Source organism: Callionymus lyra, chromosome 17, assembly GCF_982586985.1.
Source record: "Callionymus lyra chromosome 17, fCalLyr1.hap1.1, whole genome shotgun sequence".
NCBI classification, from domain to species: domain Eukaryota; kingdom Metazoa; phylum Chordata; class Actinopteri; order Syngnathiformes; family Callionymidae; genus Callionymus; species Callionymus lyra.
The window spans coordinates 21,426,935-21,452,121 of record NC_141834.1 but is presented as its reverse complement, the minus strand read 5'-3'; the positions used below and the strand labels follow the sequence as shown (position 1 = coordinate 21,452,121).

Here is a 25,187-nt window from a genome sequence, read left to right as displayed (position 1 = left end):
CTAAGTGCGAGATGTTTTTGACCCATGATGCATTTGGCTGTCGGAGGAATCAATGAAAGGTCATCAGAGGTCAAGTTATCCAAGACTCTCTGCTCGTGTCGAAGCCAGAAAACAACACGTTTGTTGAGCAGATGGTGGTCGATGTTGTTTTCTCTTCCTCTCTTCCTCTCTTCCTGTCTTTCTTCTCATCGGTGCTTCTTCCCCTCATTAACGCCACAGCCAGTGATTTGGTGACAAAGAAATGATACAGTAGTCGAGGAGATCTGGAGGAAATGTTAGGTTTGAACGAACGACTCAGCAGGAGGCGTCGCTGGAGGAAGAACACCTGGTTAATCATTATTACACAGCTAGCATCTATGCTAACTTAGGTTAGCATTTAACGTGTCATGTGATCACAAGATTTATTAAGTGTTGATACATATCACGATACAATGATACGTTATATAGTGATAGTGTAGTAACAAGTATATATGTGTAGTATTGTCCAGTACTTGACTCTGGTGTTGTGATAGTGTAGTAACAAGTATATATGTGTAGTATTGTCCAGTTCTTGACTCTGGTGTTGTGATAGTGTAGTAACAAGTATATATGTGTAGTATTGTCCAGTACTTGACTCTGGTGTTGTGATAGTGTAGTAACAAGTATATATGTGTAGTATTGTCCAGTTCTTGACTCTGGTGTTGTGATAGTGTAGTAACAAGTATATATGTGTAGTATTGTCCAGTACTTGACTCTGGTGTTGTGATAGTGTAGTAACAAGTATATATGTGTAGTATTGTCCAGTACTTGACTCTGGTGTTGTGATAATGTAGTAACAAGTATATATGTGTAGTATTTTCCAGTACTTGACTCTGGTGTTGTGATACTGTAGTAACAAGTATATATGTATAGTATTGTGCAGTACTTGACTCTGGTGTTGTGATAGTGTAGTAACAAGTATATATGTGTAGTATTGTCCAGTACTTGACTCTGGTGTTGTGATAGTGTAGTAACAAGTATATATGTGTAGTATTGTCCAGTACTTGACTCTGGTGTTGTGATAGTGTAGTAACAAGTATATATGTGTAGTATTGTCCAGTACTTGACTCTGGTGTTGTGATAGTGTAGTAACAAGTATATATGTGTAGTATTGTCCAGTACTTGACTCTGGTGTTGTGATAGTGTAGTAACAAGTATATATGTGTAGTATTGTCCAGTACTTGACTCTGGTGTTGTAGTATTTACAGACCACATGACTCTTGACGAAGTCGAAATTACTTTAATTTGTTTTCAAACCAAAATATGTCCAAAAATCAGCTTTAAAAGTTGCTGGACTCACTGTATCCTCTCGTCCCCAGCCCTCACCAGGATTTCATTGTTGCTTTGTCTGTGGAGGATGTAATGACTGCTGCCATCTAGTGGCCATAAGTTTAATTGCAACATAAAAATGAATGAATACATTCACATATTGTTACTACACTATTACTGTATATCATACTGTAACTACAGTATCAGCTGTTATCACTATATACTGTCGTATTGTGATAAGTATCAACACACTCTTGACGACAAACACCACAAATAAACACAGATGTTGTTTAAAAATATTTATTAACTGCTGAGTCAACAGTTGTTCGTCTCGTTCACAGCAGTAAATATTCAGCCTCAGCTCAAGAACAGTATTTACACTGTAATTACACTTTTTACATCAAGCTTCAAAATAACACATTTACTTATAAATTGCACATTTCCATCAACAATACTTCACTCAGAGTCAAGTGTGTAGTTGTTGTTGTTATTGCTGAAGACACGTGTGTGTCATTGCTACACAAGAGTCACTGACCTGAGCGTCTAATGTGACGACACTTGTATCACAGGTTGTTGAGGCGATAAACACCTTCATTTACACCATGATGTCACTTTTCTCATCACCTGTGCTGCACCTGCATGACATCATCGTTGATGACATCATCGTTGATGACATCATCGTTGATGACATCATCGTTGATGACATCATTTCATCAACGATGATGTCATCAACGATGATGTCATCACCTCTGTTACACCTTGATGACATCACAGTCTGAGACCACGATTTAACGTCACACTACTAAGTACGTGTCATATATTCAAACATGTATGAAAGTACTTCAGTGTCGTTAGAATATTCAAGAGTTTAATTTAACATTCAAAAGTTTTTTTTTCTTTTGAATTAAAGGTTTTTTCAAGATATTTTTTATTTGATTTAATTGAAATTTGATCATTTCTAGATCGACATTTTTTTTGTTTCTTTTTAAATCTTCTACATTTTTTTATTTTTATTGTTATGTAAACAATATTGAACAACTTGATATTCTATTTGTAATCATAATAATGAAACATAATGTATATAAATATATATAGTTGTAATACTGAGAATTGATCCTGATTTAAAACAGTTACAAATGAAATAATATTGAATTAAAATAAATTTAAATATTAAACTTTCTGTGTTAAAAGAAAACAGTTCATTCATATTTTTAAATATGTATCTATTTAAAAATATATATGTTTAATTAAATTGTTGAATTAAAAGTATTCAAGGCTCAAAAGAAACAATATGAAATAATAATAATAATAATAATAATAATAATAATAATAATAATAATAATAATAATAATAATAATAATAATATTACTTGTGTTTTTGTTCTCGTGATTTTCTCCATTTTTATTTCATCTGAAAACGATCAGTTGATATTTGGCTGCTGATCTGGTGTGACATCACTTCCTGTTTCTCCGAGTCCTGAACCTCAACCTGCTTTAAAAGTTCATAATAAATAATTCTTCTTTTGTTTCTCCACAGGTGTCGTCTCTCCAGCAGGGGGCGCCGTGAGACTCCTTTGGACAACGATTCAATTCTAAGTTCAGACCTGCAGCTGCACTTTGAAACAAACAGTGTTTTTAGTAATAAAATGTAGAAACGGTTCTTTCGTCTTCTTCTTGTGTGTGTGTGTGTGTGGGGGGGTCGAGGGGGGTCGAGGGGGGTCGAGGGGGGTCGAGGGGGGTCGAGGGGGGAGGACATGGGTCGGACCAGACTTTGTCTTGAGGGAGACGCTCCTCGTTTAACGGTCAGTCCATCAGACAAAAGCACTGAATCATTCTTGTTTGTCCTTCATCACCTGCTGTGTGTGCAGACGCTCCCGGTGCAGCAGCGCCCCCCGGTGGAGGTCACAGGCGCGGCTCCAGACGCTCCCGGTGCAGCAGCGCCCCCCGGTGGAGGTCACAGGCGCGGCTCCAGACGCTCGGACAGATGGAAGAGGCTCTGCTGGTTCTCCACGACATGAAGGTGATCCATGTAAATTCTGGCCTCAGAGCTGATCTTCTGGGTCACGCCGGGTCCTGTTGGAACAGTGAGCCGATACATTATGACCACATGAAGGTCGAAGGGTCTGTTTATCAGTAATGGATGAACCTGTTTGGATCAAACTAGTTCATTTGATTACTGATAATGTGTTTATTTATTTATTGTTCGACACAAACACAAATATACTTTATACTGTCATATCAAAATCAGAAACAGTTTTGTTTAAAATATACACATTTTTCTTGATATGTTTGACTCTTTATGTCGTGTTTATTTTGTCCATAGATTATAAAATACAAATAAAATAAAAATAGAATAAAATACGTTTACGATTCACTTATTTAAATCATCTCCTTTGATTTTATTTCATTAATTCTATTTTTTCTATTTTATATTGTATTTAACTCCACAACTCTCGCAACTATGAGCATTTTCTGATTCTGAACCAGATTTGAAAAAATATTAAAAAGAATGTTCTGGAAAAAACACACTTTTCTCTGTTATGTTGTGATCATTAATCAACATATTTTTGTAGAATTTGAAGGAAAAAAACGTTTAAATTTGGGTTTAAAAAAGGAAACAAACGTTTCTGTTTTCATAGACACACTATGAAGTAACCGTGGTGCGTTCAAGGACACCTGGAGACTGGAGAACAAATCCAGGGGTTAAAATACTTTATTTAGATAAAACCAAAACAATTGTTTATTTTAAAGTTTATTTTGTGTTCATCAGTTTTTGATAAAGTTGTTTTACTCTTGTGTTGTCATTACGCCGTTGCTCCTCTAGGGGGCGCACTGACCACACTAAACAATGGAATAAAGCAACTGATGAAGGTTAATGAACGTCTCAAATATTGACCATATTAAGGATATTATGGTTGAATAAATACATAATTACATATATTAGAGGAATAAATATAAAAATGTTGGAATAAATAAATGACTTCAGATTTAATTTATGTCAAAGAACTCATATTTCTGTGTTTATATACATTTATTTAATTTTAAACTTTACTTATTTACACGTTGAATTATTTAATTCCCTCACACGCGTGACCCTCACACGCGTGACCCTCACACACGTGACCCCATACATGTGTGACCCTCACACGCGTGACCCTCACACACGTGACCCCTACATGTGTGACCCTCACACGCGTGACCCCTACATGTGTGACCCTCACACGCGTGACCCTCACACACGTGACCCTCACACACGTGACCCCTACATGTGTGACCCTCACACGCGTGACCCTCACACACGTGACCCTCACACACGTGACCCCTACATGTGTGACCCTCACACGCGTGACCCCTACATGTGTGACCCTCACACGCGTGACCCTCACACACGTGACCCTCACACACGTGACCCCTACATGTGTGACCCTCACACGCGTGACCCTCACACGCGTGACCCTCACACGCGTGACCCTCACACGCGTGACCCTCACACGCGTGACCCTCACACACGTGACCCTCACACACGTGACCCCTACATGTGTGACCCTCACACGCGTGACCCCTACATGTGTGACCCTCACACGCGTGACCCTCACACACGTGACCCTCACACACGTGACCCCTACATGTGTGACCCTCACACGCGTGACCCTCACACACGTGACCCTCACACGCGTGACCCTCACACGCGTGACCCCTACATGTGTGACCCTCACACGCGTGACCCTCACACACGTGACCCCTACATGTGTGACCCTCACACGCGTGACCCTCACCCTGCTGCTCTCTCTGGCACCTCCTGATGACTCGAGCCGTGTCCGCGATCATGTGCTGCAACAAACAAAAACATCCCAGTCATGAAAAGCTTCACGGTCGTCATGGAAACACTCACCAGCTTCTCAAAGTTGACCAGGTTGTCGTGGAAGGTTCTGTTGGCCTCGTGGATGAAGGTGATATCTGCGAGACAAGAGGTCGGTCACTCCACGTCACCGTGATGAGAACTGACAGGAACCTTTGAGCAGCAGAGGAATGAAGGGGATCTTCGGCGCCTTCATCTTCTTGAAAGACTCCCTGTAGGTCTTGTGGTTGAAGGACGGATCCTGAGCAGACCATGAAGGATTGACTCGCTTTGTTGCAAATGTTGAGAAATTTAACTTCACTCACTGTCATCGTCTCCAGCTCGGAAAACAGCTTTTTGAACCTTCCAGGAACTTTCTGCAGCAGAGACGCGAGTTCAGAGTCATGTATGTGACACGTATGTGACATGTATGTTACATGTATGTGACGTGACGTGTATGTTACATGTATGTGACGTGACGTGTATGTGACATGTATGTGACATGTATGTGACGTGACGTGTATGTGACATGTATGTGACATGTATGTGACGTGACGTGTATGTGACATGTATGTGACATGTATGTGACGTGACGTGTATGTGACATGTATGTGACATGTATGTGACGTGACGTGTATGTGACATGTATGTGACATGACGTGTATGTGACATGTATGTGACGTGACGTGTATGTGACATGTATGTGACGTGACGTGTATGTGACATGTATGTGACGTGACGTGTATGTGACATGTATGTGACGTGACGTGTATGTGACGTGACGTGTATGTGACATGTATGTGACATGTATGTGACGTGACGTGTATGTGACATGTATGTGACATGTATGTGACATGTACACAACGTTTATGTGACTTGTATGTTACGTGTATGTGACATGTATGTGACGTGACGTGTATGTGACATGTATGTGACGTGACGTGTATGTGACGTGACGTGTATGTGACATGTATGTGACATGTATGTGACGTGACGTGTATGTGACATGTATGTGACATGTACACAACGTTTATGTGACTTGTATGTTACGTGTATGTGACATGTATGTGACGTGACGTGTATGTGACGTGACGTGTATGTGACATGTATGTGACGTGACGTGTATGTGACGTGACGTGTATGTGACATGTATGTGACGTGACGTGTATGTGACATGTATGTGACATGTATGTGACGTGACGTGTATGTGACATGTATGTGACATGTATGTGACGTGACGTGTATGTGACATGTATGTGACATGTATGTGACGTGACGTGTATGTGACATGTATGTGACATGTATGTGACATGTACATAATGTTTATGTGACTTGTATGTTACGTGTATGTGACATGTATGTGACGTGACGTGTATGTGACATGTATGTGACATGTATGTGACGTGACGTGTATGTGACATGTATGTGACATGTATGTGACATGTATGTGACATGTATGTGACGTGACATGTATGTGACATGTATGTGACGTGACGTGTATGTGACATGTATGTGACATGTATGTGACATGTATGTGACATGTACACAACGTTTATGTGACTTGTATGTTACGTGTATGTTACATGAATGTGACGTGTATGTGACATGTACATTACGTGACGTGTATGTAACATGTAAGTGACATGTATGTAACATGTAAGTGACATTTATGTAACATGTACACGACGTTTATGTGACATGAATGTGACGTGTACGTGACATGTACGTTATGTGACGTGTATGTTACATGTAAGTGACATGTATGTAACATGTACACGACCTTTATGTGATGTGTATGTTACATGTAAGTGACATGTATGTAACATGTACACAACGTTTATGTGATGTGTATGTTACATGTAAGTGACATGTATGTAACATGTACACGACCTTTATGTGATGTGTATGTTACATGTAAGTGACATGTATGTAACATGTACATTACGTTTATGTGATGTGTATGTTACATGTAAGTGACATGTATGTAACATGTACACAACGTTTATGTGATGTGTATGTTACATGTAAGTGACATGTATGTTACGTGTACACAACGTTTATGTGATGTGTATGTGACATGTATGTGACGTGACGTGTATGTGACATGTATGTGACATGACGTGTATGTGACATGTATGTGACGTGACGTGTATGTGACATGTATGTGACGTGACGTGTATGTGACATGTATGTGACGTGACGTGTATGTGACATGTATGTGACGTGACGTGTATGTGACGTGACGTGTATGTGACATGTATGTGACATGTATGTGACGTGACGTGTATGTGACATGTATGTGACATGTATGTGACATGTACACAACGTTTATGTGACTTGTATGTTACGTGTATGTGACATGTATGTGACGTGACGTGTATGTGACATGTATGTGACGTGACGTGTATGTGACGTGACGTGTATGTGACATGTATGTGACATGTATGTGACGTGACGTGTATGTGACATGTATGTGACATGTACACAACGTTTATGTGACTTGTATGTTACGTGTATGTGACATGTATGTGACGTGACGTGTATGTGACGTGACGTGTATGTGACATGTATGTGACGTGACGTGTATGTGACGTGACGTGTATGTGACATGTATGTGACGTGACGTGTATGTGACATGTATGTGACATGTATGTGACGTGACGTGTATGTGACATGTATGTGACATGTATGTGACGTGACGTGTATGTGACATGTATGTGACATGTATGTGACGTGACGTGTATGTGACATGTATGTGACATGTATGTGACATGTACATAATGTTTATGTGACTTGTATGTTACGTGTATGTGACATGTATGTGACGTGACGTGTATGTGACATGTATGTGACATGTATGTGACGTGACGTGTATGTGACATGTATGTGACATGTATGTGACATGTATGTGACATGTATGTGACATGTATGTGACGTGACATGTATGTGACATGTATGTGACGTGACGTGTATGTGACATGTATGTGACATGTATGTGACATGTATGTGACATGTACACAACGTTTATGTGACTTGTATGTTACGTGTATGTTACATGAATGTGACGTGTATGTGACATGTACATTACGTGACGTGTATGTAACATGTAAGTGACATGTATGTAACATGTAAGTGACATTTATGTAACATGTACACGACGTTTATGTGACATGAATGTGACGTGTACGTGACATGTACGTTATGTGACGTGTATGTTACATGTAAGTGACATGTATGTAACATGTACACGACCTTTATGTGATGTGTATGTTACATGTAAGTGACATGTATGTAACATGTACACAACGTTTATGTGATGTGTATGTTACATGTAAGTGACATGTATGTAACATGTACACGACCTTTATGTGATGTGTATGTTACATGTAAGTGACATGTATGTAACATGTACATTACGTTTATGTGATGTGTATGTTACATGTAAGTGACATGTATGTAACATGTACACAACGTTTATGTGATGTGTATGTTACATGTAAGTGACATGTATGTAACGTGTACACAACGTTTATGTGATGTGTATGTTACATGTAAGTGACATGTATGTAACATGTACACGACGTTTATGTGATGTGTATGTTACGTGTAAGTGACATGTATGTAACATGTACACGACGTTTATGTGATGTGTATGTTACATGTAAGTGACATGTATGTAACATGTACATTACGTTTATGTGACGTGTATGTGACTTGTATATGATGTGTACGTGACATGTACGTTATGTCACGTGTATGTGACACATATGTGACGTGTACATGACTTTTATGTGACGTGTATGTGACATTTATGTGACGTGTATCTGACGTGTACATGGCATTTATGTTACATGTATGTGACATGTATGTGACTTGTATGTGACATGTATGTTACTTGTATGTGACTTGTATGTGACGTGTATGTTACTTGTATGTGACTTGTATGTGACATGTATGTTACTTGTATGTGACTTGTATGTGACATGTATGTTACATGTATGTGACATGTATGTTACATGTATGTGACAGACACACTCTCACCTCCCACGTGTGCACCAGGCGACTGACGGCAGGCGTGTTCAGCGCCATGACGATGGCGAAGAAGCCGTGCAGGTTCCTCTGAGCTCTGCAGCTGCAGAGACACATGTGAGCAGCAGGAAGTCACGCAGAAGAGCGACCGGCTGCTTACTGGGCGGCCATCTTGATGAACTTCTTGACGATCTGGACTCGCTTGCACAGCGCGGAGCACAGCAGCACCTCCGTCATCACCCACAGCTGGATCTCGTCGCAGCGACGCAGCAGCCGCTCCAGAGACACCGTGTGGCTGCTGCTGGTCTGACGGCTGAAGGTGAAGTAGACCAGCTCCTGCTGCAGAGACATGCAGGTGCGTTGATGATCACCTGTAGTTACCTGCAGTTACCTCTGCCCTCTGTCACATGACTTTATAAAACACAGAATCTTCCTGTGATCAAAGTCATATCACTGTGTAAAAGTTTCTTTATGTCATTAGTTTGTACATAAGTTCCCTTGTCATTGTGGTGAACTCCCATGATGCCTTTCTACACACTGCTACATTTAGTGACGGCTGATTGGTCGCTACGATACTGTATTCCAATTTCACGTCAAAAGTTGTGATTGGTTGACTGGGCGGCAAAGCATTACTGGAGCTGCTCAGGTCACCGTGACTGACAGTGTTGTTGAGTCTGTAGGTTCAAGTGTTCAGTGAGAAATGAAGTAGAACGTGACCCTGAAATAAACACTGACTGTGTAATAAAAGTTGGCGTGAGCAGCAGTGAGAGGCCATACAGGTGAGCTATGAAACTCTCCTGAGCCATCAAGGATCTACACAACATTCCAGACAAAGGAGGATTTTATCCTAAAACAAAGTACACACTGAACTAACGCGACACGAACCTCGTGCACGGAGGCGAAGATGTTCCAGTCCACGTTCCCTAGAGCGACTGCGACGTCCCACGTGTTCAGAGACAGGAAGCGAGTCGTTCTCTGCAGCAGCTCCGAGTTGTCCGTGAACGGACTCTGAAAACACAAGACGTCATTCAGGGAGCGTCCACTAGAGGGCAGACGTGCACAGCGTGTGTCTGCTGGTGTGAAGCCTCTCACGTGATCAAACTTCTTGAACATCCATGAAGGTAAAAAACAGTCACGACCACCTTGTTATTAATTCATCAATAGAATAATAATATTAACTCAAAGTTCAACAAGTTACAGCTTTTTAAAATCTCAAGTCCTCTATATTTTTTTTACGGTTTTTGTATTTAAAAACAACCCCAGGGCAACAACGGGTTCTGAGAAAAGTATATTCTGTCATTTTGTGAAACGGATCAAAAACAAAGTGTCCATTTTGTCCTGCTAGACGCACATAAATGATATGTTTGTGGTCATTTGAGTATCAACAGCATGTTTAACTAATATGGTCATCATTAGAGTTGCAATTAAACTTCTGGCCTCTTCATGGCAGCAGTTGTTTCATCCTCCACAGCTAAAGGAAGAATGATGACTGAGGACGAGAGGATACAGTGAGTCCAGCAGCTTTTGAAGCTGATGTTTGGACATATTTTGGTTTGATAACAAATGAAAGCAGTTACGACTTCATCAAGAGTCATGTGGTATATACTTGTTACTACAGTATGACTATATATAGTACCGTGAACAGTATTCGTACCAGGATGTCTCCCAGGTCTCTCCTGCACACGTGCAAACGTCCCACGGGTCTCAAGGACGGCGAGAAGATTCTGTCTTGAGGCTTCAGGAGGCGTCGACCTGCAGGTCAGACGTCCGTCAATCAACTCTTTGAACGTCTTCATCGTGGACTCGTGAATAAAGTTCTACCTAACCTAACCTAACCCAACCCAACCCAACCCAACCCAACCCAACCCAACCCAACCCAACCTAACCCAACCCAACCTAACCTAACCTAACCTAACCTAACCTTAGCCAACCTAACCTAACCTAACCTAACCCAACCCAACCCAACCCAACCCAACCCAACCCAACCCAACCCAACCCAACCCAACCCAACCCAACCCAACCCAACCTAACCTAACCTAACCTAACCTAACCTTAGCCAACCTAACCTAACCTAACCTAACCTAACCTACCCTAACTTACCTCCGGGGAAGGCGATGGCCACGAGCACCAGGTCCGCGGCGCCGGCGTCCGTCCTGTCGGCCAGCGTCTTCAGCAGCTCCTGCGCCGAGACGCTCGGACGGACCCTCAGACTGAGGTACGAGTCCAGCGTGATGTAGACGTGACACGACACTGCAGAGTTACAACATCAAACATCAGAGAACCTGAGGCTGAAACCATGTGGAGGAGATTCAAGAGCTTTTGTTGATCAGAAGAAAAACCTCTCGGCTGCTCCAGCACAAACACACACACACACACACACACGCACGCACGCACACAAGCACGCACGCACACACTCTCACACACACACACACACGCACGCACGCACACAAGCACGCACGCACACACACACACACAAACACATGCACACACACACACGCACAAACACACACACATGTACACACACACACACGCACGCACGCACACACACACACACACACATGCACACACACATGCACACACACATGCACACACACGCACACACACACACGCACAAACACACACACATGCACACACACACACACACTCGCACACACAAACACACACGCACGCACACACACACACATGCACACACACATGCACACACACGCACGCACACACACACACAAACACATGCACACACACACACGCACAAACACACACACATGCACACACACACACACTCGCACACACAAACACACACATGCACACACATGCACACACACATGCACACACACACACCATCACACACACACCATCACACACCATCACACACACACACACACCATCACACACGCGCACACACACACACACACCATCACACACACACACACACACCATCACACACACACACACACACACACACACCATCACACACACACACACACACACACACGTTTAATCAACAGCTCTTGATGGAGGTCGAAGGTCAAACTACAGCTTTGTTGTTATTCTGAGGATCCTCCGTGAATCCATGGAAGTAGTTTGAGGTTAATGGACTTTATCAGTTTTTGGAAAACTGACTCAAATAATTTCACTCAAAGCAAATTTTTTTTTCACACATAAAGTATAATATTTTTCTTCCAATAGTTCAAAAATCATTTTCTATATTCAATATTTTGTTATCGTCTGGTGACGTTTTTCTATTGAATGTAGAAAATGTAAGAAAAGAAAAAAAAACCTTTTTGTGATTAAAGTATTTGATTCCTTGTGTAAAAGAAGGTGAATTCATTTAGAAAATATTCAATTCATTAAAATTACCTCTTTGGTATTTATATATACAGTATATATATTTATTTGATTAATAAAATAAAGTCAAATAAATTAATATAATGTAATAAGTGACTCGAACATAATAGTTGGTTTATAGAAATTAAACAATTAAATAGATAATAATGAATTGAACAATAAATGTAATGACTCGTGTTTTTATGATTCAACAGCAGACAAAACATTACATGTTGTATATAAAAATGTAATAATTCATTTAAATAAATAATACAGAAAATAATTGATTAAATGAAGTGTTGACCAAGAAAACTCAAACAAAACAATGAAAACAAATTTGAGTCATTTCATAAGAAAATGTTAAAACTAACACAGAAATAAAACAAATGTGTGGTTTGTGTTTGTGCGTCTGAGTCGATCACAGGAAGTCGATTCTCACCGTCTGAGGTTCGTCGCCGTGAGTCTCGTGACGTCAGCGTCTCTCTCAGACTCAGCTGCTGGAAAAGAGCTCGACCCTGGAATCAAGTTATTGTCGACATAATGTTTAAAGATAAACAATAAGAATCTGACGTCACGTTAAACTTCATGTAACAGAAGTTATTCCTTTGTTTTTCCTCTCGTTTCCCAAAGTAAAGATGGAAGGATGTTTCGTACCTTCCTCTGAGGGGAGAAGTCTCGTGTTCTGGAAGAAAAGAAGATAAAATGCAAATGAATAGAAATAGAAATAAACGTGAGCTCAGAGGCTCTGGTTCCTCATACATTTATTCATGTCAGCTGTCAATCATGTTGTGAGTCTGCCTATGACCACGACCTTATATGGTCAGAACATATGAAAGTATGACATCATCAGAATATTAAATCAATTAAAGATTTCAAATGTATATATATATATATTTTTAGAGCATTACAATTGTTAGTTTTGAACAATTTTTATAATCTCTACAATATTTTGTACGATATAGATTTTTAATACATTAATTTTAAAAATCCGATGTTTTCAAAATGTATGAATTAATTTTTACACAGAGTTTGAAATTCTAATTCCAATAATTCCAAAATAAACATTGTAAGTTCAATATCTTTTAATTGATATTCTTTTGAATTCAATATAAAAATGTATAATACAGTCTCCAGACCGAACCAACAGAGCACCGACTGGATCCAACGCTCAACCAATCACACGACAACAGACGATCACATGACGTCAAGCATTTAATGTATTGTCTGGTTAAAACTATGACATCCATACATTTTTATTTTGAATTTAAAAGACTGAGAATTCGATCCTGAATTTTTTAATAATTAAAATTGAATATTTAACTTTGTTTTATTTAAAAAAAAATCATTGATAAAATATCCTAAAATAATCATTATTTAATTATTTAAAAAAACAACGTATTCAACCTTCAAATATAAACATTATTGAAATCAATTATTCAATAAAAAGAAATCCAACCTTAAATAAAGACATGATGGAATTAAATGTTTTCCCAAAAAATAGTTTCAACACTAAAAATGTTATAAATAATATAATAATGTAAATATTCTGACGTCACTGATGTTAGTTTTAAAACAAATGAGACTGAAGACGACGAGTCGACGTCCCGCGGGAGCATCTTAGTGACGAACATCATGAATAACTAACGTCAGCGAGTCTGCAGCTCCAGGCTCCTCCCCCTTTACCTCCCCCCTCCTCACTCCCTCCTCACCCCTCCTCACCCCCTTTACCTCCCCCTCCTCTCCCCCTCCTCACCCCCTCCTCACCCCCTTTACCTCCCCCTCCTCTCCCCCCACATGTGAACATGAAAAATGAAGGATCTGCTTCAGCTTGTCGCGGCGACTGAACATCTCAAGGGAAGGAGGGATGATAGGGAGAGAGAGAGAGAGAGAGATAGAGAGAGGGGGGGTGAGAGAGAGAGGGGGGGAGGGAGATAGAGGGGGGGAGAGGGAGGGGGGGAGAAAAGAGAGAGAGAGAGAGAGAGGGAGGGAGGGAGGGGGGAGAGAGAGGAAGAGAGAGAGAGGGGGAGAGAGAGAGAGAGAGAGGGAAGGAGAGAGAGAGAGAGAGAGAGAGAGGAAGAGAGAGCGAGAGAGAGGAAGAGAGAGAGAGGGGGAGAGAGAGAGTGAGAGAGGGAGGGAGGGGGGAGAGAGAGAGGGGGAGAGAGAGAGAGGGAGGGAGGGGGGAGAGGAAGAGAGAGAGAGGGAGAGAGTGAGAGAGAGGGAGAGTGAGAGAGGGAGGGGGGGTGAGAGAGGAAGAGAGAGAGGGGGGAGAGAGAGAGAGAGAGGGAGAGTGAGAGAGAGAGAGGAAGAGAGAGGGAGGGAGGGGGGAGAGAGAGGAAGAGAGAGAGAGAGAGTGAGAGAGAGAGAGAGGAAGAGAGAGGAAGAGTGAGAGTGAGAGAGAGAGAGAGAAAGAGAGAGGAAGAGTGAGAGAGAGAGAGAGAGAGAGGAAGAGAGAGAGAGAGAGTGAGAGAGAGAGAGAGAAAGAGAGAGGAAGAGTGAGAGAGAGAGAGAGAGAGGAAGAGAGAGAGTGAGAGAGAGAGAGAGAAAGAGAGAGAGAGAGGAAGAGAGAGAGGAAGAGAGAGAGAGAGAGTGAGAGAGAGAGGGAGGGTGACAGGAGGGGGGGGCAGTGATTATCTTCTATCAGCTGTAAAACCATCACATCATCATCATATAAATAATGGATCAATAAATAATAGATTCAATATTTTTCCTTTTAAGTGAAGCTTCTATAAATTATTCATTAAACGACGACGTTGATGTTTTTCTGCTCAGTGTTTGTTTAAAGATGAAAATATAACTAAATAAAATAAAATGTGTTTTTAAATTCATTTTAGTGACGATACAAATATTTTATACTTCCTACCGTCTGTTGTTTTGTTTATAAACACTTTTGTTCAATATAACTTTTCTATGTCAACTTAAATGGAAGAGTTTATTTTACTTTCATTATTTTGTTTGTTTTATTTCATTTTCATCTGAGTTCAACTTTAATATATCCTTATTTGTTTTACTTTTATTTTCTCTTAAAAGACTGATGAATCCTTCAAAAGATATGTGGATCCTGATGGATTCTCCAACAAAATATAATCATTTATTTCTCTTTCTGTTTCTTGAAAGAATCTTTGAAATGTGTTTTTGTGACACTTTGTTCTTCTTCACCATTTTTAAATTAAATGTTTACTTAAACGTTACCGTACTGTGCTCTTTAACAATGAAGGTCCATAATGCACTGCAACAGTTGACAGTAAAACAGTATTTGATCCTCCTGGTTAATAAAGAACACAAATAATAAACAGTTGTATCTGAAATAAGTGTCTAGGCAGCAAAGCATCATGGGAGGTGTCCAGGTCACTGAGGGGGGGTCGAGGAACTCACTGTGTTCGCTGCAGCTGGTAGATCTTCTGAAGCTCCTTCAGGTTCATCTCCAGGCTCGGATGTTCGTACAGATCGTCCAACATGCGGCGATACAACGTCTACGAGGAAGCATCGGCCTTGAATCCATCTTTACCCACAATTCATCTGGGCTCCCCCTACCTTCATGAACAGCTGGACGTGCTCGTCGTCCCTCAGGAAGTTCCTGCAGAGCAGAACCCAGTGAGACACCAGGTGCAGGACCTTCTGCTTCCTGTCCAGAGCCTCCTTCCTGTCCTCCTGCACTCGCCTGCCGTAGGTGGACAGAGGTCAAGGTCAAGGTCAGCGACGGCAGAGAGAAGCTTCAGGCTGAGATCTTTATTCAAAGGATATTGTCCCAGAAGAGCCTCACACAGATCTGAGGTGGACATGAAGACGGGGTACGTGAGCAGGAAGTCGTCCACGAGCGAGTCTGGAAGATAAGAAACTGTTAGAAATATACACAGTATATAAATATGTTGTGATAGTGTAGTAACAAGTATACATGTGTAGTATTGTCCAGTACTTGACTCTGGTGTTGTGATAGTGTAGTAACAAGTATATATGTGTAGTATTGTCCAGTACTTGACTCTGGTGTTGTGATAGTGTAGTTACAAGAATATATGTGTAGTATTGTCCAGTACTTGACTCTGGTGTTGTGATAGTGTAGTAACAAGTATATATGTGTAGTATTGTCCAGTACTTGACTCTGGTGTTGTGATAGTGTAGTAACAAGGATATATGTGTTGTATTGTCCAGTACTTGACTCTGGTGTTGTGATGGTGTAGTAACAAGTATATATGTGTAGTATTGTCCAGTACTTGACTCTGGTGTTGTGATAGTGTAGTAACAAGTATATATGTGTAGTATTGTCCAGTACTTGACTCTGGTGTTGTGATAGTGTAGTAACAAGTATATATGTGCAGTATTGTCCAGTACTTGACTCTGGTGTTGTGATAGTGTAGTAACAAGTATATATGTGTAGTATTGTCCAGTACTTGACTCTGGTGTTGTGATACTGTAGTAACAAGTATATATGTGTAGTATTGTCCAGTACTTGACTCTGGTGTTGTGATAGTGTAGTAACAAGTATATATGTGTAGTATTGTCCAGTACTTGACTCTGGTGTTGTGATAGTGTAGTAACAAGTATATATGTGTAGTATTGTCCAGTACTTGACTCTGGTGTTGTGATAGTGTAGTAACAAGTATATATGTGTAGTATTGTCCAGTACTTGACTCTGGTGTTGTGATAGTGTAGTAACAAGTATATATGTGTAGTATTGTCCAGTACTTGACTCTGGTGTTGTGATAATGTAGTAACAAGTATATATGTGTAGTATTGTCCAGTACTTGACTCTGGTGTTGTGATAATGTAGTAACAAGGATACATGTGTAGTATTGTCCAGTACTTGACTCTGGTGTTGTGATACTGTAGTAACAAGGATACATGTGTAGTATTGTCCAGTACTTGACTCTGGTGTTGTGATACTGTAGTAACAAGGATACATGTGTAGTATTGTCCAGTACTTGACTCTGGTGTTGTAGTATTTACAGAACACATTTAATATTGGCTCAGGAGTAAATCTGCTGATATTCAAGTATATTTCATTAAAAACCTCTAACAAGCTCAAACCTGCAGGATTTATCTCACGTTGATCCAATAATGTTTAATCTTCTCGTCACTAATGTGATGAAACTAATGAGTTTACGATCCGTCGCTTCATCTCTGGAAACGTTAGTGTGGAGGTGAAGGTCAGTGATGGAGCTCATCGAGCCCAGAGGAGGCAGGTATTACTGTGGTGTTAGCATGTTGTTAGCATGTTGCTAGCTTGTTTTTAAAATGTTGTTAGCATGTTATTAGTAAGTAAGTAAGTAAGTAAGTAAGTAATATTTATTTATATAGCGCTTTTCGAGACCAGGGTCACAAAGCGCTTAAACAATCAAAACAATACTCAAAAAAGTACATACTTTAAAGATCATGTTATTAACATGTTGCTAGCTTGGTTTTAGCATGTTGTTATCTTGTTTTTAGCATGTGGTAAGCATGTTGTTATGTTGTTGTTATCTTAATATTAGCATGTTGTTATCTTATTATTAGCATGTTGCTATCTTGTTTTTAGCATGTTGTAATTTCTTTGTTATCGTATTATTAGCATGTTGTTATCTTGTTTTTAGCATGTTGCTGGCTTGTTTTTAGCATGTTATTAGCTTTTTGTTAGCTTGTTATAAGCATGATGTTGGCATGTTGTTAGCTTGTTATTGGCATGTTGTTAACTTGTTGTAAGCATGTTGTTATAATGTTCTAAGCTTGTTTTTTTCTGGCATGTTGTTAGCTCTTTGTTAGCATGTTGTTATAATGTTGTAAGCTTGTTTTTTCTAGCTTGTTGTTAGCATGTTGTTAGCTTGTTTATTCAGCATGTTGTTAACTTGTTGTTAGCATGTTGTTATAATGTTGTAAGCTTTTTTTTCTAGCATGTTGTTAGCTTGTTATCAGCATGTTGTTAGCTTGTTTTTTCAGCATGTTGTTAGCTTGTTGTTAGCATGTTGTTATAATGTTCTGAGATTGTTTTTTCAGCATGTTGTTAGCTTGTTGTTAGCATGTTGTTATAATGTTGTAAACTTGTTTTTTCTAGCATTTTGTTAGCTTGTTGTTACCTTATTATCAGCATGTTGTTTAACATTTATGTTTTTGATTTTTCAAATCAAAAACTTCAGAAACATCATCTGAGGCTGGTCTCTATATCTTGAGTTGCTTCATGATTCATTTCTACTTCATCAGAAGATGTTCTTCCATCACTAGATGTTCTTCATCATCAGATGTTCTTCCATCACTAGATGTTCTTCATCAGCAGATGTTTCATCTTCACCATGTTCTTACATCGATCCTCGTGTCCATCAATCAACCTGTCAATAGACTCGCCCGTCAATATCCTGGACCCGATCGAAGCCGTGACCAGAATGTAAATGAAACGTTCCTTCATATCAACCGACGCCATCCCATAATAAGTCTCTCTGACATTCCAGACATTTCCCAACGATGACGGATGAATGAGTGGAACTGTCAGAGCTCGTCGATCGTTTCTCTCGACTCTTCATCGCTTTTCCTCCTCGGGTCGACGGTTTTCTGACCCCGAGTCTCCCTGAGAACCACGACCTTTGACCTGCAGCGCAGAGAGAATCACTAACGAGGATCACGATGCAGATAATATTATATTATGAGTCACTTTACATTAAAATGATTATTTTTAATTATTATAAGATGTTTAATCCAACTTATTACTATCAAGAAGTGTGGTGACTTGCTTAAGACCTTGGCTCCTGCAGTGGTTTGATCTGGTCTCCATATCGAGCCCCGCGGTTCCAGCATCAGGACGGTCAGGTCAGAAGTTAGTCTTTTATTTTGAAAAAGCCGACAGTAACTCATCTAAACCAGTGGTCGAGCGTGAAAGATGATAAACGTCTTATCCATTACTTTTGTCTGGAAGTTATTTTTATGAAGTTACATTAAGACAAGTTGTTAGTTTCAGTCAAATTTACTCAAAATGTAGCAAAACAAAGACATTTTTATAAAAGAAAAGACTATGTTTATTGTTTTTTCTCCTTGAAAATGAATGTTGCTTGTCAAGGACACGTCATTATATCGACATCATCTTTGAACAAATCTGTTCAAGTTTCAAGACCTTGGCTCCTGCAATGGTTTGAGTGATCTCTACTCATACTAACGCTGTCATGTAATACATTTGTATTTTATTTTGAAAATGTTCAGTCCCTAGATCCTCATTTTAATCAATCAATGAAAATGATTTTAAATCGATATGTTTTTAGTTTAAATGACGTTGATGAAAATAGTAGAATATATTTATTAAATCATCTTGTCGTTCAACTAACAGATCATTTTAGGGTTTATTTTATGGTTTTAAATACATTTGAGTGAAACAAACAGGTTCAGAGGACGAGCTTCAGGGATTCAAACCTTCAACCTCATTGAATCCTGAGAACATCTTCATTGTTTTTCTTTCATCATCTCGTCTTCACACGACTATAAATATGAAAACAACATGTGTGAGCTCGTCCTGCATCAGTGGAGCCTCATCTCTCTCTCCCCCTCCTCACCCCTCCATCCTCACCCTCCTCCTCCCTCCATCCTCACCCTCCTCCTCCCTCCTCCTCCCTCCTCCTCCCCCCTCCTCCCCTGAGACCTCCTCAATGACTCCTGGTCCTCGTGAGTAACGACTGCTGCATTATTATGAACCGAAGATGTTTCTCAACATTGTTTTCTTCAACGTCTCGTGATCATCAGGATCTGTTTGATTTCAAAAGGTTCCATCAGATCCTGACACGTGTTGGATGTTATTAGGAGGAGATCACGGGTCAGACCCAGCTGTGATCCAGAAACGACTTTATTATTAACCTTTGTTTGTCTCGGCTTTGGTGTGTGTGTGTGTGTTTGTGTGTGCTTGTTCATATGTATGTGGGTCTATGTTTTTCATGTGTGTGTTTGTCTATTAGTGTGTATGTGTTTATATATGTTTGTGTGTGTCTGCAAACATATGTGTCTGTCTGTTTGTTTTCATATTTGTGTTTTTTTGTGTGTCTTTGTGTGTTGTGTATATAAAATATAGGTGTATATGTGTTTTTTTTGTGTGTCTGCTTGTTCATATGTTAGTTTGTGTGTGTGCACGTATATCTGAGTGTGTGTGTGTGTGCGAGGCTTGTTTGTGTATTTGTTTCTGTGTTATTTGTACTTAAACGTGTAAACTCGACTCTTGTGTGTGTGTGTGTGTGTGTGTATGTGTAAGCATGTCTGTTTGTTCTCATATTTATGTGTTTTTTTGTGTGTGTATGTTGATGTGTGTATCTGTGTATGTGTTTCTGCTTAAGTGTGTCTGTTTGTTTTCATATTTGTGTGTTTTTATGTGCATGTTTGTGTGTGTACGTGTGTGCGCACGTATATGTTTGTGTCCGTATTTTTTCTGCATGTTTATGTTTGTGTGGGTGTGTCTGTGCTTGTGTGTGTGCATGTTTATGTGTCTATCTTTGTGTGTGTGTCTGTATACGTGTGCTTATGTTTGTGTATTTTTCTTATGTGTTCATGTATGTTAGTGCTTGTGTGTACGTGTGTGTGTTTCTATCTGTGTGTGTGTGCCTGTTTGTTCATATGGGTGTGTGTTCATATGTGTGTTTGCCTGTTTGTTCTTATGTGTGTGTGTTCATATGTGTGTGTTCATATGTGTGTGTGCATATGTATTGTAAGTGTGTATTTGTGTCACAGACGTCAGATGCTTCAGAATCCACATCTAACTAGGAGGAGTCCACGGGTCAGACCCAGCTATTTCTCCATGTGTCACTGACCTGACCCGTCGCTCGTCCTCCGGTCCTGGTCCAGGTCTGTCAGCAGGTGGTCCAGGATGCTGGTCCCGGGCACGAAGCTGTCGGCAGCAGCAGAGTCCGAGTCCTGGTCCATGGAGGAGAGTGAGCGACTGCTGCTCCAGTCGTCCTCGCCCTCCTCGTCGATGTAGCGGAAGTGAGGGACGTCGAAGGTGGGGAGAGAGAGAGGCTCAGCCCTGCAGCTCTGCTGGTCCTGGTCCTGGTCCTCCTGGTCCTCCTGGTCCTCCTCCTCCTCCTCGTCCTCCTCCTGCTCCACCAGAGCAGCGACCCGGTCCTCCTGGTCCTCCTGCCGCCGCCGGGATCCCATCCTCGCGCGTCCTCCCGCCGTTACCGTGGTTACTGCTCTTCAGCCTCTCGTCCATCAGTCGTGAAGAGACGCTCGAGCAACTTCCCCCGAGTCATCATCGCAGTGGTCAGGACAATGGATTATCTCGCTCTCTCTCTCGCTCTCTCTCTCCCCGCCCCTCTGATGTGACGACTCTCTCTTTATTCCCTCTCCCTCTCTCTCTCTCTTCCTCTCTCTCTCTCTCTTCCTCTCCCTCTCTCTCCCTCTCTCTCTCTCTCTCTCTTCCTCTCTCTCTCCCTCTCTCTCTCTCTCTCTCTCTCTCTTCCTCTCTCTCTCTCTCTCTTCCTCTCCCTCTCTCTCTCTCGCTCTCTCTCTCTCTCTCATGTTACGACCGAGGATACCCCTTTAACCCTTTATTTCCATGACAATGTGACTGATGATGAATCCAGGTTGAATTATGGGATGTTTTTCTTTTCGTCATGTAGATTGACTTGATTATGTTATTTATCAGTGATCCATTACTTCTGTCTTTGTCTTCAGGAACGTGTGTGTGTTTTTTCATATATATGTATGTGTGTGTTTTTTATTTGTGTGTCTGCTTGTTCATATGTTAGTTTAATGCGTGTGTGTGTGTGTGTGTGTTCACGTGTATCTGAGTTTGTGTGTGTTTCTCTCTGTGTGTTGTGTGTGTGCGAAGCTTGTTTGTGTGTATTTGTTTCTGTGTTACTTGTACTTAAACGTGTAAAAACTCGACTCTTTATTTGTAAATAAAAGTTTTCTTGACGACGTTGATCTCATGTGTTTATGAAGCTGCAGCGACTCTGAGTTCACTGAAGGTAAAGTCAGGATTCATGACAGAGAAGAAGGTGAAGAAGAAGGTGAAGAAGAAGAAGGTGAAGAAGAAGGTGAAGAAGAAGGTGCAGTCAGGGTGGAATGGATGGAGAGTTAGAAGAGTGAGAGTTGAAGGTACTCGTGGACATAATTTGTGTATGTGTGTATTCATACGTGTGTTTGTGTGTGTGTTCATAATGTTTGTGTATGTGTATTCATACGTGTGTGTGTTTGTGTGTGCGTTCATAATGTTTGTGTGTGTGTGTATTCATACGTGTGTGTGTTTGTGTGTGTGTTCATAATGTTTGTGTAGGTGTATTCATACGTGTGTGTGTTTGTGTGTGTGTTCATAATGTTTGTGTGTGTGTATTCATACGTGTGTGTGTTTGTGTGCGTTCATAATGTTTGTGTGTGTGTGTATTTATACGTGTGTGTTTGTGTGTGTGTTCATAATGTTTGTGTGTGTGTATTCATACGTGTGTGTGTTTGTGTGTGTTCATGTTTGTGTGTGTGTATTCATACGTGTGTGTGTTTGTGTGTGTGTTCATAATGTTTGTGTGTGTGTGTGTATTCATACGTGTTTGTGTTTGTGTGTGTGTTCATAATGTTTGTGTGTGTGTGTATTCATACGTGTCTGTGTTCATAGTGTTTGTGTGTGTGTGCGCACATGTGTGGACGTCTTCGTTTGTGTGTGTGTGCCCGTGTGTATGTGTTTGTGTGCGCATTGGTGCATGAATGTGTGTTTGTGTGTGTTCATACGTGTGTGTATGTATGTTCATATGTGTTTGCGCACGTGTATGCACGTGTGTGTGCATGTGCACACGTATGTGTGTGTGTTTGTGTGTGTGTGCACGTGTGTGTCTCCTGGCTCATCTTCCTGCTGGTCTGTGATTGGTCGACGTGAAGTTGCTGCTCATGCAATTAAACTTGAAGTCGTCGCTCTTTTCTTCCTAATTACCTTCTAACAGCAGAGTCTCACTGGAGTGTGTCGTTGACCCTCGACCTGTGAGTCCAACAACACAAATCATGTTGTGGGGATTTTTTTTACTTTGATGAACCTGTGTTGGATGAAGGGAGGAAACCAGAGTCAGAATCATATCGGAATAACACTGGAATAATATCTGAATAATATCAAAATAACATTAGAAAAATACCTAAATAATATCGGAAAACATTGGAATAATATCGGAATAATATCTGAATAATATCGAATGATACCGAAATCCTATTGGAATATTATCAGAATAATATCGGAATAACACTGGAATAATATCGGAATCATATCAAAATAATATTAGAAAAATACCTGAATAATATCGGAATATAACTGTAATAATATTGGTATAACATCAGAATGACATCCGAATAATGTTAGAATTACACTGGAATAATATCGGAATCATATCTGAATAACATCGGAATAACATCGGAATAATATCTGGATCATATTGGAATACTATCAGAATAATATCCAAATAATATTAGAATGATACCTGAATAATATCAGAATAAAAATAAAAATAATATCGGAATCATATCAAAATAATATTAGAAAAATACCTGAATAATATCGGAATATAACTGTAATAATATTGGTATAACATCAGAATGATATCCAAATAATATTAGAATTACACTGGAATAATATCGGAATCATATCTGAATAACATCTGAATAATATCGGGATCATATCGGAATACTATCAGAATAATATCCAAATAATATTAGAATGATACCTGAATAATATCAGAGTAAAACTAAAAATAATATCGGAATCATATCAAAATAATATTAGAAAAATACCTTAATAATATCGAAATATAACTGGAATAATATTGGAATAACATGAGAATGATATCCAAATAATATTAGAATGATACCTGAATAATATCAGAATAACACTGGAATAATATCGGAATAATATCAAAATAATATTAGAAAAATACCTAAATAATATCGGAATAACACTGGAATAATATCGGAATAATATCAAAATAATATTAGAAAAATACATAAATAATATCGGAATAACACTGGAATAATATCGGAATAATATCAAAATAATATTAGAAAAATACCTGAATAATATCGGAATAACACTGGAATAATATCGGAATAATATCAAAATAATATTAGAAAAATACCTGAATAATATCGGAATAACACTGGAATAATATCGGAATAATATCAAAATAATATTAGAAAAATACCTAAATAATATCGGAATAACACTGGAATAATATGGGAATAATATTAGAATAATATTAGAATGATATTAGAATGATATTAGAATAATATTAGAATAATATTAGAATGATATTAGAATAATATTAGAATAATATTAGAATGATATTAGAATAATATTAGAATAATATTAGAATGATACCTGAATATTCTCAGAATACCACAGGAACCACATGGAGGTAATACTGCTCAGACCAGAGACAAGGCTGAGCTCAGTGATCCAGGAGAGACTCGGACTAGAACGACGACTCTTACATCCAGAAAGTCTGCTTGAGGTGGTTTTTGCAGCTTTTACGAAGTCCTGGGTCTGACCCGGGTGTCCTCCCAGACCTGACCCGTCCATCTTGAACACATCATGGATCCTGTTTGCATAAGTTCTGGTCCATCTGGTCGTCATAGAAACGTCTCTGCACTCACGAGCAGATTTATGTTGATATATAATCTGTTGTGGATTAATTTAGATGTTTATTGTTGGATTAGAATCACTTTAGGTCGTGAGCAGAAGAACATGGAGCACAACTGGATTACACTCTAAAATACACACTCTCAGATACACACACTCAGATACACAC

At 39.8% G+C, this 25,187-nt stretch overlaps 2 protein-coding genes across 3 annotated transcripts in view; one reads left to right on the top strand and one right to left on the bottom strand.

The window, feature by feature from the left end:
* The window catches only part of LOC148063007 (dynein axonemal heavy chain 11), a 100,293-nt gene extending 97,416 nt beyond the window's left edge, over nt 1–2,877 (top strand). Inside the window, exon 83 of the mRNA XM_087812310.1 lies at nt 2,824–2,877. The gene's annotated coding sequence lies outside the window, so the exon portion shown is untranslated. The remainder of the gene's footprint in view (nt 1–2,823) is intronic.
* Nucleotides 2,647–21,731, bottom strand: rapgef5b (Rap guanine nucleotide exchange factor (GEF) 5b). Of its 2 annotated transcripts, none has more exons than XM_087812314.1 (16): nt 21,219–21,731; nt 16,219–16,297; nt 16,009–16,144; nt 15,850–15,947; nt 13,132–13,159; nt 12,917–12,992; nt 11,254–11,403; nt 10,808–10,905; nt 10,039–10,161; nt 9,314–9,492; nt 9,166–9,256; nt 5,451–5,501; nt 5,299–5,386; nt 5,179–5,243; nt 5,063–5,117; nt 2,647–3,359 (listed from the first exon to the last, which is right to left on the bottom strand). In XM_087812314.1, the coding sequence occupies exons 1-16, from the start codon at nt 21,559–21,561 to the stop codon at nt 3,241–3,243; spliced, it is 1,779 nt and encodes a 592-aa protein (XP_087668440.1). In that variant the 5' UTR covers nt 21,562–21,731; the 3' UTR covers nt 2,647–3,240. The 2 variants fall into 2 exon arrangements, with proteins under 2 accessions (XP_087668440.1, XP_087668441.1); XM_087812315.1 differs by having other exon boundaries at nt 9,314–9,489.
* Nucleotides 21,732–25,187: the final 3,456 nt, after the last annotated feature.